The sequence below is a fragment of the Ixodes scapularis genome, unplaced genomic scaffold (genome assembly GCF_016920785.2).
Source record: "Ixodes scapularis isolate PalLabHiFi unplaced genomic scaffold, ASM1692078v2 PGA_scaffold3__209_contigs__length_174095766, whole genome shotgun sequence".
Lineage (NCBI taxonomy): Eukaryota > Metazoa > Arthropoda > Arachnida > Ixodida > Ixodidae > Ixodes > Ixodes scapularis.
The window spans coordinates 56,788,800-56,805,857 of record NW_024609868.1 but is presented as its reverse complement, the minus strand read 5'-3'; the positions used below and the strand labels follow the sequence as shown (position 1 = coordinate 56,805,857).

Below are 17,058 nucleotides of genomic sequence, written 5' to 3'. Positions count from 1 at the left end.
ATCACGACATCCGACAGCATAACACTCAGTACTTCGGCTTCCGTGATGTCATTTGTTGCCATTTCGGGACCAATTTTGATGTACGGGCAGCATAGGACGCTAAACATACCTGTCGAAGAACGCGCTCCAGGCACCATAGTGATATCACATGCAAGAAGACGACGAGCGTCATGACGATGCACTTTTAGAGCTGCTAGATTGGCCCCATAGGGTCTTATACCGTTGACTGCCGTCGGGCTTAACGAGAAACATAGCATAGCACAATCAAACCCGGCGAACATACGTCCATGGAACGTCATCATACTATACCAGGATGGCATAAACTCGGCAGTTAGGATTGAACCCGACGCCGAGCGTCCTTAGACGGATTTGAATGGACACGAGGCCAAGCCGAGCGCTTACTCAGCACTCGTGTCGACTTTCTGTCTGCGTTCGATCTCACTGTGATGATGTCAAAAAGCGAGTGCGCGAGCTTTGACTATTCTAGGTGGTGTTGGCTACCACAGCACATCCGACTACCGCTTTAAGATTCTGAACCTGCGATTAATTGAACCACGCTTGTTGAGTGTTCCTCGGTTCAGAGGGTCAACCATGCGGCTCTGCGATTACGCCAGGTACCACACGAAAGTAATTCCCGCGCGAAGCTGTTGGCACCGTTACGTCGAACGTGGAATTAACCGCCTGCATGACTGCCGACTCAAAGTCCCTGACTACGAACGGCTAATTTCAAGATTCTAATTAAATTTGTTTTTATTTGTTCAAGGACCGTTGTGGTGTGTACTATGCAGCAAAGATTTCCGTTGTACGTTAAAAGTCTAGAGGCGTGAAGCCTTCAGTCCTTTGCCGAGGTCTCCCAAATGTGCACGGTTGGCTCGCGACATAAAAAGCATGCACTTCACCAGGCGGCACCAGCTCGTTTTCAGTTTACTCACATGCGCGCCGAACTTCAAGTTGAAAGTTCGAAAAAGCTAACGTGGTCGCACTCGAGTCTGGGCGGGATCGCGGCATCCCTAGTTGCAGTGTTGGCGGTAACGCGTCCCTTTTACTTTGAGGTAACGTAGGTTTGTAACGTGTTCATTTTATTTACAGTAACAAGTAACGTAGTTCGTGACTTTTTTTTTTCTTTTTGTGTCACGCCTAAGCCACGCGCTTCGCTCCGCGACTCGGATTGGCTCAAAGGGCCATAGCGTTTGCCTTTTGCCAATTTACAATGAAACCGAGTAAAGCTCTAGCGCGGTATTCAGACCTCCCGTGCTTCCACGGTTCTTAGAGGGCTCAATTGACCCAGCATACTTCATGGTCTTTGCTGCTACGTTGCGTAAGGCCAAGGAACCGCCTCTGACGACCATAACGCCGATCATGAGAGGAGTCGGCATCGCGGTCTCTGGGGGCATCGATCTCGCCACGTCATCGCGGCACGGGCGACCCCGCACATGCGCGGGTCTCTCCCCTTCGGCGTGATGTCGTCGCGTTGCTCTCGACTCCAGTTCCGACTTCCGCTTCCGCCGCGCGGGAAGCACCCTCAAAAGCGCCGCTGCCGCCTGCACCGTCCGGGCGGCGTCTCTTTGTGCGGGAAGACGCCCCAAGAACGCGTCGGCAAACAGAGTCACGACCGCATTCCCTAGACGGCGGACAAGTAAGGAGCACCCCTCGGAAGAAAAAAAAAAATAAGATGCAGGCCGTAAGGCGGAAGGAAACGGCCCTATTAGCGTGACAAATTCCGCGGGCCACGAGGAGGGAGGCGTCGGCGTTATCAATCTCGCGCCGCTTCGAGCAGATTCCTCGTTCACGCGATGCCGGAGACGAGCGGACTGGAAATGACAGTCGCGTTCGAGAGTGTTTACGCAAACGAGCGTCACAAGAGGCTAAAAAAATAAATGGCATTTTTTTTTTTCCTCAAGACGGCACCCAGAGGCAAATGCATGATACATTTTAAAAAGTTAGGGTCCCGAAGATAACTTTGTACAGACTTGCAAGAATCACTTCGTAAGTTCATACACCTCGTTGTATCAAAAATAGGCATATATGATCAGTCACGAATGAGATCCACCGTACGTGACCATTTTGAGAGGAGATAATGACTCTGCATGTCTCGGTTAATGGTGAACGGAACAAAAATATAAGCTCCTCTTCCGCCGAAGAATGCGCGGTCAGTCGGAGCGTGAAAGAAAGTGTAGGAATGCGAAATAACAAAAAGAACGTCTTTTGAAACTGCTACGAAAAACTTAATCTTACCCTTGGTCCGAATAAACGTTAAAAATAAATGAAACAAAAAAAAAAAAAGAACGTAAAACTAATACAAAGGGTCCAAGTGCAACGGCTGAAACACCTGTGCGCCGCTTCTGCTCCTCCTCTGGGCGCCGAGGAACGTGGCGGTGCTTGAAGCATCTCTATCGTCGGCGGCCCCAACCTCGGCAGTAGCGAAACGTGGCCGCCCACGCAAGTACACCAGAGACGAACTAAGAGAGTGGAAGAATGACATTCATTCATTTTTTTTTTTTTTTTTTAATTTGAATTTGGAGAGGTATTTCGTTCGTTTTTCGCTAACGTGTTCCTTTTTTAGGGCATAAACTGTTCCATGTAATTAACAGTATACAGGAATCATGCACTTATGCGGTCTGTGCTGGTGAGTTATACGGCAAGGCGGGGGGACATGCAACAAGGGGGGGGGGGGGGGGGGGCGGTATATAATCATCACGATGGTAAGAAAATTAACTAAACTTGGTTAATTAATCTTTTAGTTAGTTTAAATAATCATATTGTTACGATTATAGACTTGCTGAGTGTAATTGAGAACCAATAAATCTGTAAAGTTTAGAACAATTTTAAGGAATAAAATTATACATTTTTTTTATTTTTCCTATAAGCTTCACGGCGGTTTTTTTTCTCTGTTTTTTTTTTTTTTAACAAGGCTGTAAAGCCTTTAGAAAAACACCCTGCATTGTATATTCTCAATGCATATGAGAAATTTAGCTTTCTGAACACAGAACACGTTTTACTGGAGCACCGCTGTTGGATTTCCGCAGCTGTGAAAGTTGCTTCGGAGCATGATTTGTTCTTTCAAAAGTTGATTGCGGGTAGCGAAATCCGTCCTCCTTTTCTCTGACATAATACTTATAAACACTTAAAAAATAGCGCGAATCTTAAATCAATGTTAAGGAACAACAACAACAACAACACAAAGTTTCAAAAGTATCATTATGAAGTCCAACCGTGAACGAACCGTGTGGAGAACGAAAGTCTCACGATTAACCGCCAGTCCTAACACTGAACCCCGAATACAATTCTCGGTAACCCTACCGACCGAGTTTGCCTTATGCAGAATTTCAAGTAACCGCCTTCGGGGATTCAGTATTCATGAACAGTCGATATCGGCGCTAAAATTAACGCACTTATTGAGTGCGCAGCTAACCTCGGCCGTGCCGCCGTACACGACTGCCCCATAGAAGCACCAACTTGTTACCCAACATTGACGTAGCCTATATGGGTCAGACAGAAGAAGTAATTGAGAAACCTCTCCGTTGACTCAGCCAAGCAGAACGATCAGGCAGCGGTCGTTAGCGAAAAGGACGCGTGGAAACTCGAGAACCCCAGAGATAAATATATATATATATAAAAAATACGCACGATAGAAGAAATAATAATAAAAAAAATCGAATGATATCAGGACAAAAACAAAAAAGGGCTCTCGAATCGTGGCTGCTGGGGGTTCAAGCCGCGGCCTGACCGGAAGGAAAAACTGGGCAGCTCCGTTCCATTTGTCTTGGAGCTCGTCTCGCGACTCGTCGTGACAGAGGCGAATGCACTGAGCCGCGGCGCCATTTATCCTGTTCCCTCAAGATCGCCATTAATACACCACGGGCCCGCAGAGGTCCGAAAGAGCTGTCCAAACAACGCTAACGGACAATAAAAAAATACATACTCAAACAAACCACGAAAAAAGTGGTCCGTCCGAAGCTGCATATCAAGAGGACAGGCCCCTTTCATAAGCTGCGCACGGCGGTGAGCCAAAATGAGAAACAAAATATAAATATATATAATGTATAAGGAGAGTGGGGATCGGTGTATCTCGCGTCGTATACGAAAGAATTTGTGACGGGTCTGTAATGTCGCGTATTAAGCATCTATCAGTTCGTGAGCGCAATTACACTATACTCCCGCCGAGCGCTGGTGGCGGCTGGCTGCTTGCGCGCCGTGTGTGTTGTACAGCTATAGGAGTAGGGGACGGGCAGGGAGGGAGCTGGGATCTGTGTTTACATTGCGCGTCGTTACGGTGGCTTCGCGACAACCAATCAGTCTGAAAGAGGCGCTTGTTGTCCCATGACGTTTGCGGTTCACGTATGCCGGGATATGGATGGCTACTCGCGGGCCTACGGACACTTGATAGGTTGCTTTTCTGGGCTAGAGAGACGACCCATCTCGTTTTACTTATTTTTTTTTTTTTTACGAGGCGGCAGAAGGGGAGGCATCGAAGGTAGTACGTTTCCCGTTTCTGTCCCCCTTGTTTTCGCCGTTGATTTAATCAAGATCAGACGCAACAAAACAGACCTTGTTGGGTTTCAGGAAAACACGAGCAAGTATTTTTTTTTCCGACGCAATTTTTATTTTTGTATATGCCATTTTGGGACATCATCGTAATTGGAACCACGCTTTCCCTATTGAGTCATCCGAATGTAGTTTAACTGTATCCCTACGTAGTAGCAGGCTGCTAGATTGGTCTCAACGGTATGATTTTCTACTCTAGCGTGGTGACTACGTGACAAACCGAATTAAGTGCGGCAGGTAAAGTCAGGTCAAAATGTACGTTTATTTTCATACAAGCAGTTAGTTCATATAATATTTATCCAGACAGGATTCTTAAAGCGTTCGAAAAAAAAAAAAAAGAACTGTTGGTAACAAAGGGTTAGTCAGCAATCGGAAGTTGGCCGAGAATTGAAGGTCAATTAAAATGACAACATGGTAAAGAAACGAGAACAAAATCACACAAGGAGCGATTCTGGTCCATACATGACAAAAAAATATAAATATATAAAACGAGTCGAAAAGCAAGAAAAAAGAACATTCTACACTTTCAATGCCACATCAGAAACAAAAATACCTATTGACATAAAAACTTCTAACAGTAAAAAAAAAAATCGTTGTTTATGAATTAGTATTGGGTGTTTGCGTCTGAAGAATGATAGTGTGTGTATACAAGAGAGCAGGACGGACAAGCGCAAAACATGTTGATGAATCGAACAGACTTTATGTTTAAACGTACCGCCTATTGAATGAATGGAGTGATGGCAGGCAATTCGTCTTTGTGGAAGGAAGTTCCATGATCGCGAGCATAAAACGACTAAGCTAACTAACAAAGTGCGCCGCTCAGAGAACGGTGAGAGTAGAGCACCGGCCGTAATTCACACGCACGATTTTGGCAGAACGTGGACGCGCCGGTCTCGCTCAGGGCTCATTCACACTGGAAGCGGATCCGCGTTCGCAAAGCGGTTGCGAACGCGGTTGTATAAGGATTCAGTACAATTGCACGCGCACACGATGACATCAAATGCGCGTGCAATTGCACTGGATCTTTATACAACCGCTTTCGCAACCGCTTCGCGAACGCGGATCCGCTTCCAGTGTGAATGGGGGGTCAGAGCGCGCGAGACGCCTCAGCCGGTTTTTGCACTCATCCCGAGGAACAGTACAGACGACGTCGACTCCGAGGTTTAGGCCTGGGTTTTCCCGACCGGGCGCGGCTTGTGACTATCGCGACCAGCATCTTCCCCCGCGCGAAGCTTCTTTTCCGATGCGACGGCCGTGCCTGAGCGGTCTTCGTCTCGCCCACTGCTCACAATGGAGCGCCTTGTGAAGCGTCGCCGTGCTGCTGCTCCCCTCTCCGGAGTCGGCTCCGCTTTGACGTTGCCACCCGAGACGGCTGTTCGGAGGACTCGCACCATGTGTCTCCGCCGCCACGACGCAGTTCAAGCACGTGCTGCGCGCTTGTCACGTCGCCCTATCTGCGCAGCCTGCAGATTCGCAGACGGCTACGACACCGCCGGAATATATATCTATATATATATATATATTTTTTTTTTTTTACGTAACGTGGTTTAGCAGTGTTTGCTCACATGACACCACCGATGAATTTGTATCATCGTGGTTCCGAATGTTTATGCTGTCTAGCGGTGGCATCTACGTTTCTGTTAAGTCGTTACTGTTAACTGCTGCTACCAGGTGGTGACTTTGTGTCTCACTGACTGAAATAAAGTTTTCAGTACATTTTGCCAGCGACTGGCGTCATCTCTCAAGGAAAGATCGAGGTCCGCGACTGTTTGACGCAACAGAAGCCAAAGAACGGAACTTGGTCACTCGTCATTAAGGTAGCCATGGATTCGACACGTCTCTCAGAATTGAATGACTTTTGCGCTGCTGGTTCAAGAAACTCCAAGCTAGGAGTTATCGATTGCACTGCCACTTTGCCCTCTCGGCAGCGGAGGCGCGGGAACCCGGTGTGTTTTAGTGCAGGCCAACCTCTTGATCTATGAATATTCGTACGTTTAACTTTGCTTGACTCGCACCGGCAATATATGCTGCTACGAAGCCACTCGGGTAAGCCCAGTGCGAACCAGAGTTAACAAAGCGCCGAATGATTCAGCGTTAACAGGAAGGAACATTGAGCCCTTATGACGTGCAAACAATCTTTTAGCTTCACCCGCTACCTCACATCATATGTATAGTCCTGACACATCCTTTAGTTAATAGACGCGTGATTAATTTCATAAGTGGCACTCACATTACGTCATAACTATACGGTGCACTGAGCTTGCGTCAAAGCAGCTTGACTGGCGCGGCACCTGCAGGGAGCGTGCGACGACGGAGCGAGTTAACCTCGGGCGTTCAGCCGTGCTCACGCACATAGCGGATCGTGCGAAAATCGCCATCTCCCGCTCGCAGAAGCGAGAGAGGCGCCCGTCGCGCACGACCGAAACACGGCGACAAAACGGTTCTGCAACGCGACAAGTCGAGATTGAGGGGAGATTAATCGCGCTGATCCCTAATCCGACCGCCGCCGCTTGCGGGCGTCGGAGGAGAAGTCAAACCGATAGAAAAAGTGAAGCAGGCAAGCGACCGTAAGCCCCCGCGGACAAGTCATTCCCGCCCGCCGGTGCCTTTTCACACAAAGGGAAAGCGGGAGAGATTGTGGCAGCCACTCGACGGGGCGGGGAACCAGCTAGGGGCCAAATCGGGATCGTTTCCGTCCCTTTAATGCGGACGTCCCGTTTCCACTCTGCTGTATAGAAGAGGGAGCTGACTGGAATCCCGTAGTGTGTGAGTTGTTGAAACCTGCATTTTATATAAAGTTTTAAGTCAAGCTGCCCCCGTTCGCTTGTTATACGAAAGAAGAGCTCGAAGACCTTGCAGATTGTAATCTTACAATATATATATGGCAAAAAAGAAAAAAAGAACTCGAAAACAATTTTTAGCTAGCACTCATAATGCCATTGCGGTTTATATGCGCTGGGAACCTTAAGCCCTTTAACCGATATACCCGCAGATCAAAAGGCTGTCCGTTGACTTTTTTTTATGATATGAGATGTTGTAAATATATGTCACCCCGAATTAGCCAACCTATAGGTTTATACAACTATTAGTTTTATATGAAAAGTATTAAGGAGTAACCGATACTGTGAAGTAAGTGGCAAAAACTCCCCCATCGTTTTCATAAAATAATGCAAAAGAATATATCAGTGAAATTCAGGTAGGAAATGACTACTACAACGCGTTCTACTCTATAGTTATGAAGGTGGAATGAGAAAAAAAAACAATAATAAAAAAAAAAAAACGTTGCGGGTTTAGATAACGTTTGCGTGGCGTACGTTCATTGCACGTATTCTTTCTTCCTGCTCTCTTTGCTTTCTGAGTCTGTATTTTCTTGATTGTCCCCGAGAGCCACATGCATTAGTGGTAGACACGTGATCTTGTATGTTGCTTAGTTACCCTAAGCGGGATCAGTGGCCGAATGTGCTAACACACCGCCTATCGGAGCACGTAGACTGAAAGCTCGCGTTGCCGAACTCAGAGATCCTGCGCTCAATCCCCACCCCTGCCCGCTCTGATTAGAACGATCACCGCACCGGCTGGCAATGGTGTATCACTTCTCCGTGGTGAACGTCAAAGACGAAAGTCTATAGCAGTCGTGCCGCACCGGCAAACACCTTCATCTACAGCAAAGACAACAGGCGCCCATTTTCGCTGACTAGCTCACCGCTATCCAAACTACGCAAAACAGTTAGATCACTTGACGACGTGCGCGACCGAGATCGTCGCTTATGGACCTTCCACCATTGGCCAAACGCTCGAAGTTACCACTTGAGTATGAGGAAGTCTACGTTTATTATTGGAGATCAAAGAAACGTCAAACTCTTCGCTCTGACGGGGTTGTTTTAGGAACGCGACGAACAACTCAAAGATTCCACCGAAACTTATCTTTACCGATAGTCGGTGACAAGCTAACAGTGCAGTGAAAGCTCCGCTCAAGTACGGCACCGTTGCCTTCCTACGGTCTTCAGCTGCGTGTGCGCATAACTGTTGTAAAATGGCAGAAAGCTCGCGCCGAAGGCGAAGCATCTTCTGCGTTTTTAGTCTGCTACCGAATGTAGCTCATGTAGGTCACGTGGCACTATTCTTGCGTTCACACAGCAAATAAATGCCGAACATCCACGATACTACAATAACACGCAGGGCAGTCGAACATACGTAGCGACTGAATCTCGCAGCGAACACTGTGCCACGTTTAACGAGCGTTCGTATACTACCCGGCGTTTCCGAATTAGCGGCGTCGATCGAAGCGTCAGCAGAGGCGAGGCGGGACTCGACAATCAAACGGACAAACGGCGTGACCCTCTTCGTGGACGTGCTCGGACAGGCGAAAAATTGGTCCGATTTGGAGCGAGTAGCTCGCGTCAAAAGATCCGATAACGCGTTGGGGGAGGGGTGCCGGAGCATGCTCCCCTATTGCACCGCGCGGGCCGTCGCATTGTTTCCCCCTTTTCACGCCCCACTAGCGTGGGAGAAAATCACCGGGGCGGCATCGCAAGACCGTCACCGCCCAGTGGCGATAGAGCGAGCGACCATGCAGGATTGCGGAGGGCGAACGCTAGTGACGATTCGAGTTGCCAATGAGGGGTGTCCGCCAGGCATGGGCCGTGATAACGTCCAGGAAATATCGACATAAAACGTGCACTTACGGAAAATACAGGGAAGGTAAAAAAAAAAAAAGAATTGGACTGAGCGGAACGAATTACACTCTTAAAAAAATGTTCACACGTCCGCTTTACCTTGTAGCACGCAACCAGTCAATCATCGTAAGAAGAAAACAAATCTGCGCTATACTTCGTTTCAGCTTAGGTCCGAGCGCTGCTAATGTTATGAGCCGAAGGGCCAATCAAACAGCGCAAAAAGCGCAACGTCATGGCGTGCTCTCCGCGCTTGATAGGACTAGCCGGCGGAGGAGCACGCACAAAGAGACTGCGAATACCGGCTGGTCCTATCAACTGCAGAGAGCACGCTATGACGTTTGCCTCTTTCGCTGTTTGATATGCCCTTCGGCTCATAACATCGGCCGTGCTCGGACTTAAGCTGAAACAAAGTATAGGATATTGAACACGTAAAACGTTCTGCTCAGTACAGTCACCTACTATGCGCCGAGATGCTGAGGGAGAGGAGGAGAGAGAAAGAGAGAGAAAATAGTTGATTAAAGCCGCCCATGTCCGGGCAGTTGTCGCTAGAGGGTGAGGCCTCAGCATCTCGGCGCATAACTTGCGTTCCACTAGCTAGTTATTGGTAGCTTTATTTTGTCATTCGGAAACGTCTTTCTGAGCTGCGTGCACCATACAACATATCTTCACTTCCCCCTACGATTTTATAAGATTACAGGACCAGACAATTAATAATAAACGCACACGCAAAAAAGAAAACAAACAACACAAAAAGCACAAGCAAGCTAGACAACAGAGAAAGGGTAAACAAACGGTTCACCTCTAGCATGGTGGTTTGCAGATGACGCTGCTTTCTCGCCACTAAAAGCATAATGAAACAAAGAGGCGTACCCGACGGCGATACTTTCGGAAACGAAAATCAGAGCCCGTTTGATGTAAACACCTCTTTATTTCCGCACCGAGCCGAAACGAATTGTACCTCGAGACTTATTCAGACCAAGAAACAACCCGCGCGGCATCGAGAACCCCGACTAACAGCGCCGAGAATCCCCCACAAAGAAGCGAAGCAAAAGCAAACTCCCAAATACTCCTCTATTCCACAACCCCGACCCCGGCTGCCGCCGCGCAAATAAAACGGCACAAGCCGGGGGCCCGGGCCGTTCGCTCCCTGCCGACTCAGTCCCCTGCCTCGAAGGTGTTCATCCGAGGTCTCGGCTCGGAATTAACAACGTCCCGTCCCCCGAGGTTCCCCCCTCGAAAAGCACCGCGCCGCCACCGCCGCCGCCGCACAACGCCGACAACGAAGACGAAGTCGACGATGCTGGTCCCGACTGGCTCTTGCCCTTTCCGACATCGCGCGATGTCTCGACTGCCGCAGCAGCAGCGGCGAGCTTTCAAACGGAGTGCGGCGGCTAAAACAGCCCTCTTCTCCAGACTCCTCGCTGGCGTAGGGCGGGGGACGCGTGGAGGAAAGAGTTCTCCAGGAACAAGGAACCGTCTTTGTGTGTCAAAGGGGGGTTCTGGTAAAGGGGGGGGTGCGAGCGTTGCCATTTGCCCTCCTTTCGCTTCTCAGTCCCAAACTTCTCCTTCTCAGCTCAGCCGCCCGGGTTTTCGGTGTTCTGATCTCCCAAGGTCTAAGCGCGCATTAGCAGCGACCGTCCCGTTTCTCTCTATCTGTCTCCCTTCTCTCTCTCTTCGGTCTCACCTTCAATCTGCGCTTCATTCGGTCTGGTCTGTAAACGTCGGCTCTGATATTCCTCAAACATTTATCCGAAAAAGAAAAACAAATTTAAAAGGAGGGGGGGAGATCGGTGGCTGAGCCGGAGCACGTAACGCGAAAGCTCGCTCTGCAGAACCCAGGTATCCTGGGTTCAATCCCCACCCCTATGCCCATTTCGTTCTGGATGAGCATCATACCGGTGTGCGGTCGAGTATTCACTACTGCGTGGTGCACGTTAAAGAAACCAACCTAGCAGTCGTACTGCACAGACTAAATTTGAACTAATCTACAACGTAAACCAGTGTCGCCGTACTTCAAAGGCAGACCGACCTTTAACACGAACAACAAGTTTTGTTAAATTTCTTTATTATGTAAAAAAAAAAAAAAAAACAGTGTTATGTAGTTCACAAGGGTACTCTGCCCACACTGTTGCGCTTGTTCGATTACTGCAGCACGATAGATTTATTGCTAGAAACTTTCAGGCGGTAATTCGTATTTCTTAGGAATGGTAATCAAATATAACTCTTAAAGTAACCATAGTTCCTTTTTTTTTTGTATAAACATTTTTGTATTACCCAGAAGAGACGCGGTGCCCTAAAAAAGCGAATGGAGTTTTCTGCTACAATATCTGATCGTGGTATAAGTCACTGAATGCACCAAAGTATGGACACCGTACTTTTTCGTAGGATAGATTAAAATATTCGTTCTATCTCGAAATTTACATCACGTTTCATATGTGCAGAGCTGAACGTGTGGACGAATTAAGTTGTCCAAAAAAAATAAACTAGAAATACAAAAAAAAGAGGCATAACTCTCAGAAGACGGAGCAAAGCCGTCTGCACACTGTCTGAGTAGCCACCTCGAACTTTCCTTTCTAATTTAAAATTTGCTTTTTGAAGAGTGCGATCAGAGCAAGCACGATCCGGGTACGCGGGGGAAGTCTCCGCAGATCGTGTTCCAAATCAAGCGAGGGGGGCGACTGAAAACAATTTTCACCGCGCACCACCGGCCATCATTTTTCATCTACGCACGACGCGTATACGTACCTAGTCGCAGATATATCCTTCACGCAACGAAACGATTCACCGTTACATTTTCTTTCTTCCTCTTCTAACTTAAAAGGCAAGAAGAAAAAAACTTACCAAATGATAGAAAAAGTGAAACAAATGAATTGTAAAGGAAGCATCACACAGATGCTAGTTTCTTCCCCTCTCCCAGAATATAAAAAGAAAGCAATTTTCGCAGCGGAAATCCAGAACTCACGAGATACACCAGCCAGAGATCACAACGCACGACGACGCATTTGCGGGAAAGCCCGCAGACAAAGTGATCCAAAACTGCGAGAGGGGGCGTCATCTATTGTGATTTAAAGCAGCATGCACTAGCACGCAATCGAAACTTCCAAAGTTAAAAAAAAAAACAGTGTTTATAAAAAGAAAAATGTAGAAAGCAAAGACACGAGACAAAAAAGTGTAAAACTCCCCGTTCTTATCAGAACCCTCCAATAGTTTCAGGGCAGGTTCCCAGGGGGCGCAACTTTTCAACTCGAGCGTACGTCGTTGCTGTGCATTGCACGCGGCGCTCGGGGTCTGCTGGGGAGCTGATTAGCTATGCGCATGCGCAAAGGCACGTGTCTGGCGCCCCCCCCCCCCCCCTCTCTCTCTCTTCACCGCCCCTTTTCTGCTTGAAGCGTGAAGCAGGGCGCTAGTAAAATAACACGGCGCGCACTACACACTTTTGCATATATATCGCTCGTTATAGGCATCGATGCTGTCTCTTCTTTTCGCCTAATGCTTTATCACCTTTGAAAAAAAAAAAGTAGACATTGCGTTTTCTTTAAAAAGAGAATATTTAAAGGAAGCGCTCAGCAACGTTTTCGCGAACATTATCGCCGCAGTTTTCTCGTACGTCTCGTTTTTTTTTTTGTTTTTTGTTTTTTTTTGTTTTAGACAAATGCTCATAAAAAGACTCGAAAGATAAAGGGACTCAGTAAAGCATGAAAAATTTCGCCCTAATTTTCACAGACGAACAAAAAAAAATTGAGAATTTAGTTTTTTTAAATAGTATACACGCGCTCTTTGTTTCAAACGTTTATTGGAGGATTTCATAGATTTGTGCCGAGCCTCTTCAACCTACCTGTCTGGTAGCTTCGAAGCAATACTTTTTTGAAAGACCTGGAGAAAACTTGCCGCACATTGCCGACGTTGACTTTGTCTTTACATACTGGGTCTCACACACACAAAATGGCACAGGATTTTTTTTTTTTTTTTCGCAAAAAGGTTTTACGTATTACAATGGGCTCGATGAGCTGTCCGAATGCCGGCCTTTTGATGGTTGAATGTGCCGCTACATTTCCCTCGCCCGTGTCGCTCGTTGCAGTGCACGACAACACGAGGGACCTGAATGGTGAGCACGGCCTCCACGACGACGAAGTGAAGCGGGCGAGGGCGCAGTACAACGGCGATCAGATTTACTCCAATCTGAGTCCAAATGTGAGTCTAATTTTTTTTTTTTTTTAATTTACATTATACAGCGGGAAAGAACAGAAAGAGGTGTGACGACGGCTAGAGGCTTAAACTCGTCAAACACAAAGTTGGAGCCAAAAGTTCGCGGAACGCGCCGATTGCATGTCGGCGACAAAAGCGCGAAGTTAGCGTCATGATATTCCAATCGGCGCACCCCGTCAACTTCGGGCCGAAGTTCGTGTTTGACGAGTTTATAGGCCTTAAACGTCGTATGTTTTGATTTATCACGTATCTTATTATCGATACGTGACCGATGAGATTGTCACATTAGGTGATACGAACTCCAAACGACAAATCGACCGAGCAAGAAAGTTACGCGATGCACACATATCAGAGTGTGAAGTTCAAGTTCCGAACTTGAACTTCTTAATTTGATTGTGAAGTTCAAGTTGATTGGGATTTAATATTACCTAGTTTCGAACTTATTCTAATAAACGGGTGTAAACCGCACGAAATAGCCTCGCTCCACAATGAATTAGCTATAGACGTTTCTTATTGAACCAGACGCTGAACTCGAGCAGTTCCTGCTCTCGGTCACATTAAGCGAGGATCACGTGAGCATATATTCACGTTAGCTTAATATCGGCATACCTCGGTGGCGCGCTATCATCGAGCCTGCCGGCTTAAGTTAACGAAAAATTAATGGAGCATCGAACTAAGTCTGACACAGTCGTCATACTCACGCGTACACTAGTGAAAACTCCTTAGATCGGTCACGTGTTTTAATTAAACAGGACAACCATCAAATTTCGGATCAAGGAGCCCCGCGAGCATCGTGCTTGATTCACTCGTGATTGGTCTGTGTTAAGTGACGTCACTGAATCGGCTACGTCGTTCGTAGCGCGACGTGGGTCGCACAGTTGCCACAAGCGTCCGCAGTCTCCCGTGTTCCAAGTCGTGGCACAAACAGTCAAGGCACACGTGTAAACCGACGTTCACTCTCGCGCCATTATAGCGGGCATCTTTGCCGTTGTTTAAGAAGGTTATAGAATAAGCCATCTGCCCACGCCGCACAGATGTGGGCCAAGTGGACCAAACAGGACGAGTTGAAGGCGGGCATGGCGGACCTTCCGACCAGCAACGGCTCGCCGTATCACCTGCCACCGCAGCAGCAGCAGCAGGGGCCGTTCGAACAGGCCTTCAGCCCTGTCGTCTCTTCCGCGGACAAGCAGGCCGAATACGACGTCGCCATGACCACCATCAACTCACAGTCCACGGCTGTCTACTCGCCGCCCCTCGGTGAGTCTCCTCTCTGTCAACACTCGGACGTTGTTTCACGCGACCCGTTCTCCCGTACGAAACGGACGTTCGCTTTAAATGGCGGCGGTCGCGATCGGACGGATAGTTTGGAGCAAGCCCGGCTAGTACTGTGTCGTAGAAAATGTTAAAAACTTCGTTTCGAATTTCACGGCCCCGCGTCACAGACTGAGAACTAACGGACCACCGCAACGTTACCCTTGCAGGTATTACCACGCTTCATGTTTCACATTAAGTACGACCCCAGCCGACGCTACGATTTGATGCAAGCAGCTCCAAAAATGCATCGTCACGGCGCTCGTCGTATTTTTGTCCGTTTGCTATCACCAACCAAACCAATCAGGCGCAAAAAAAAAGAAGAAGAAAAGCGCAGGGTCATAGGCTTTAAGTGGGCGTGATAGCACTTGTCTTTTTAGACATAGGCTAGGTGGCGCAAGCTACCGCCCATTACAAAAGGTATAGCCATTAACATCCACCTATTTATTCATTGGTTTAACTGGGAGTAACAAAGACACAAAGACGACAAGCGCAGTGACGATACATTCTTTTGGCGCTGTTCGATTGGCTCCATCGAACGTTATACCGACGGCTACGGTCGGACTTAAAGTGAAACGGAGTATAGCCTTTTTTCTTATGGCCAATAAATAGTCATATTAATGATTGATGATGAAATTCGATCATCCGGTTGTATATTTTAGTCCTCTAATATTCTGAATTGCTTACCGAGTCTTTAAATAAGTTAGTGATTCGTTCGATCCAGATGCCCGGTCGTGCTTGTTCCGAGCCCTCTCTCCGATCACGACTGCCATTCAAGGTGCAAGTACAAAGCTTTATTTTTTTTTTTGCTAATATTAATTAGAAGAGGTAGGTTTCCAGAATACTTGGAAGGAATTAAAAAAAAAGTAGAACGATGATAGGACAGCAGTGGCGGCGCGATTGCAAATTAGTTTAAATACGTTACGCTAATAGGCTCATGCAGAAAACCTTTTATTGGCTCCGCGTACCTCAGTGAAGAATGCTTTGACGATGGCTGCCTCGCGTGCTTACTCTTGGAGCCCTAAACTCGTCAGACACAAAGTTGTAGCCGAAAGTTCGCGGAGCGCGCCGATTGGACGTCGGCAAGAAAAACGCCAAGTCATCGTCGTGATTGTCCAATCGGCGCACTCCGTCAACGTCGGCTCCAACTTTGTGTTTGACGAGTTTAGGGCCCTTGGAACAATTTATCTACCATTAGCATTAAATATATAAAGAAAGGGCCTCAATCACAAAAATAAATGTAAATGCGTTCGAAAATAATTTGACGTCTATTTTTTTATGCGCTTATAACACTTTGAGCAGGGCTACCGTTAATTTTCCGATGCATTTCTCGCAATAGTCGAGGTTTGCAAAAATGAACAAATTCAAGCTTAAACAAAAAAATAAAAAAACTCCTGAACATAAAAAAGAAATTAGGAGTATCATTTTTATTTTTAATATCCGCAGTAGATACATTGTTCAGTTTTTCTCCTCATAGGAACCTTAGAACACAGGGAACAACCCTATGACTGCCATCTCTTTTATGTTCGCGAGTCATTTTAGACAGTCCAGTTTAACATAGCATGGGATTAATTCAATCGAAATGTGTACCTCCGAGTGTTCTTATTCCCCTAGAAATTTTATTCAGATTCGCTTTTCTTTGTGTAAAATGTGTATTAGCATTTATATTTGAGTATGTGAGAAGACAGTCCGCTAGCTGTAACATTTTTTCCAGTGTTTGAGTTTAAAAAAAATGCAACTCAATGCTGTTACAAAATTTAAAGATTGAGCAGTTGTCAGTAACTCTAATAATTTAACATCTAATCATCAAATCAGTGATTACGGTTAAATACCTAATACTGTTAACAAGCATTTCAATTACAATTTATATTGCAACCGTCATTAAACCCGCCAGATGTAGATGAAAATCGTAACAGTAATATTGAGCTGCGTTTTTTTTCTCTAATTTTTGAAGTGTGAATTTTGTGCCTCTGTTTTAATGTCTAACAAAGCAGCGCGAACCTAATTCACGCGGATTGCCGGATTCTTTCCGGGCCTTTACGAAAAAAACAAATCTTAATTCAAAGTTTTAATACGATCAACTCTCGATCTTTCTGCGAAGTGGTGACGGGATGTTGCACAAGGATCTGCTGGAAGCACTACACTCTACTAACTGCCTTCTCTTTTTTCGATGTACTAACGTTTCTAAACGCACACTCGAACTCGCTTCTGCACCCAAAGTTCCTCACAAACTTTCTAAAAAAGGTCCCTTTGGAACTTGATAATTGTACGCGACATTTCAGTTCGACATACGCAGCAATGACTGCTTTACGGATACTTG

The 17,058-nt window shown here is 46.8% G+C and overlaps 1 protein-coding gene across 8 annotated transcripts in view; it reads left to right on the top strand.

The window, feature by feature from the left end:
• Positions 1 to 17,058, top strand: part of LOC8052141 (paired box protein Pax-5) — a 220,945-nt gene that overhangs the window by 179,369 nt on the left and 24,518 nt on the right. For all 8 annotated transcript variants that reach the window (XM_042292454.1, XM_042292457.1, XM_042292452.1 and 5 more), the window contains 2 exons: positions 13,300 to 13,412; positions 14,462 to 14,684. In XM_042292454.1, coding sequence (XP_042148388.1) covers positions 13,300 to 13,412; positions 14,462 to 14,684 — 336 coding nt within the window. The remainder of the gene's footprint in view (positions 1 to 13,299; positions 13,413 to 14,461; positions 14,685 to 17,058) is intronic.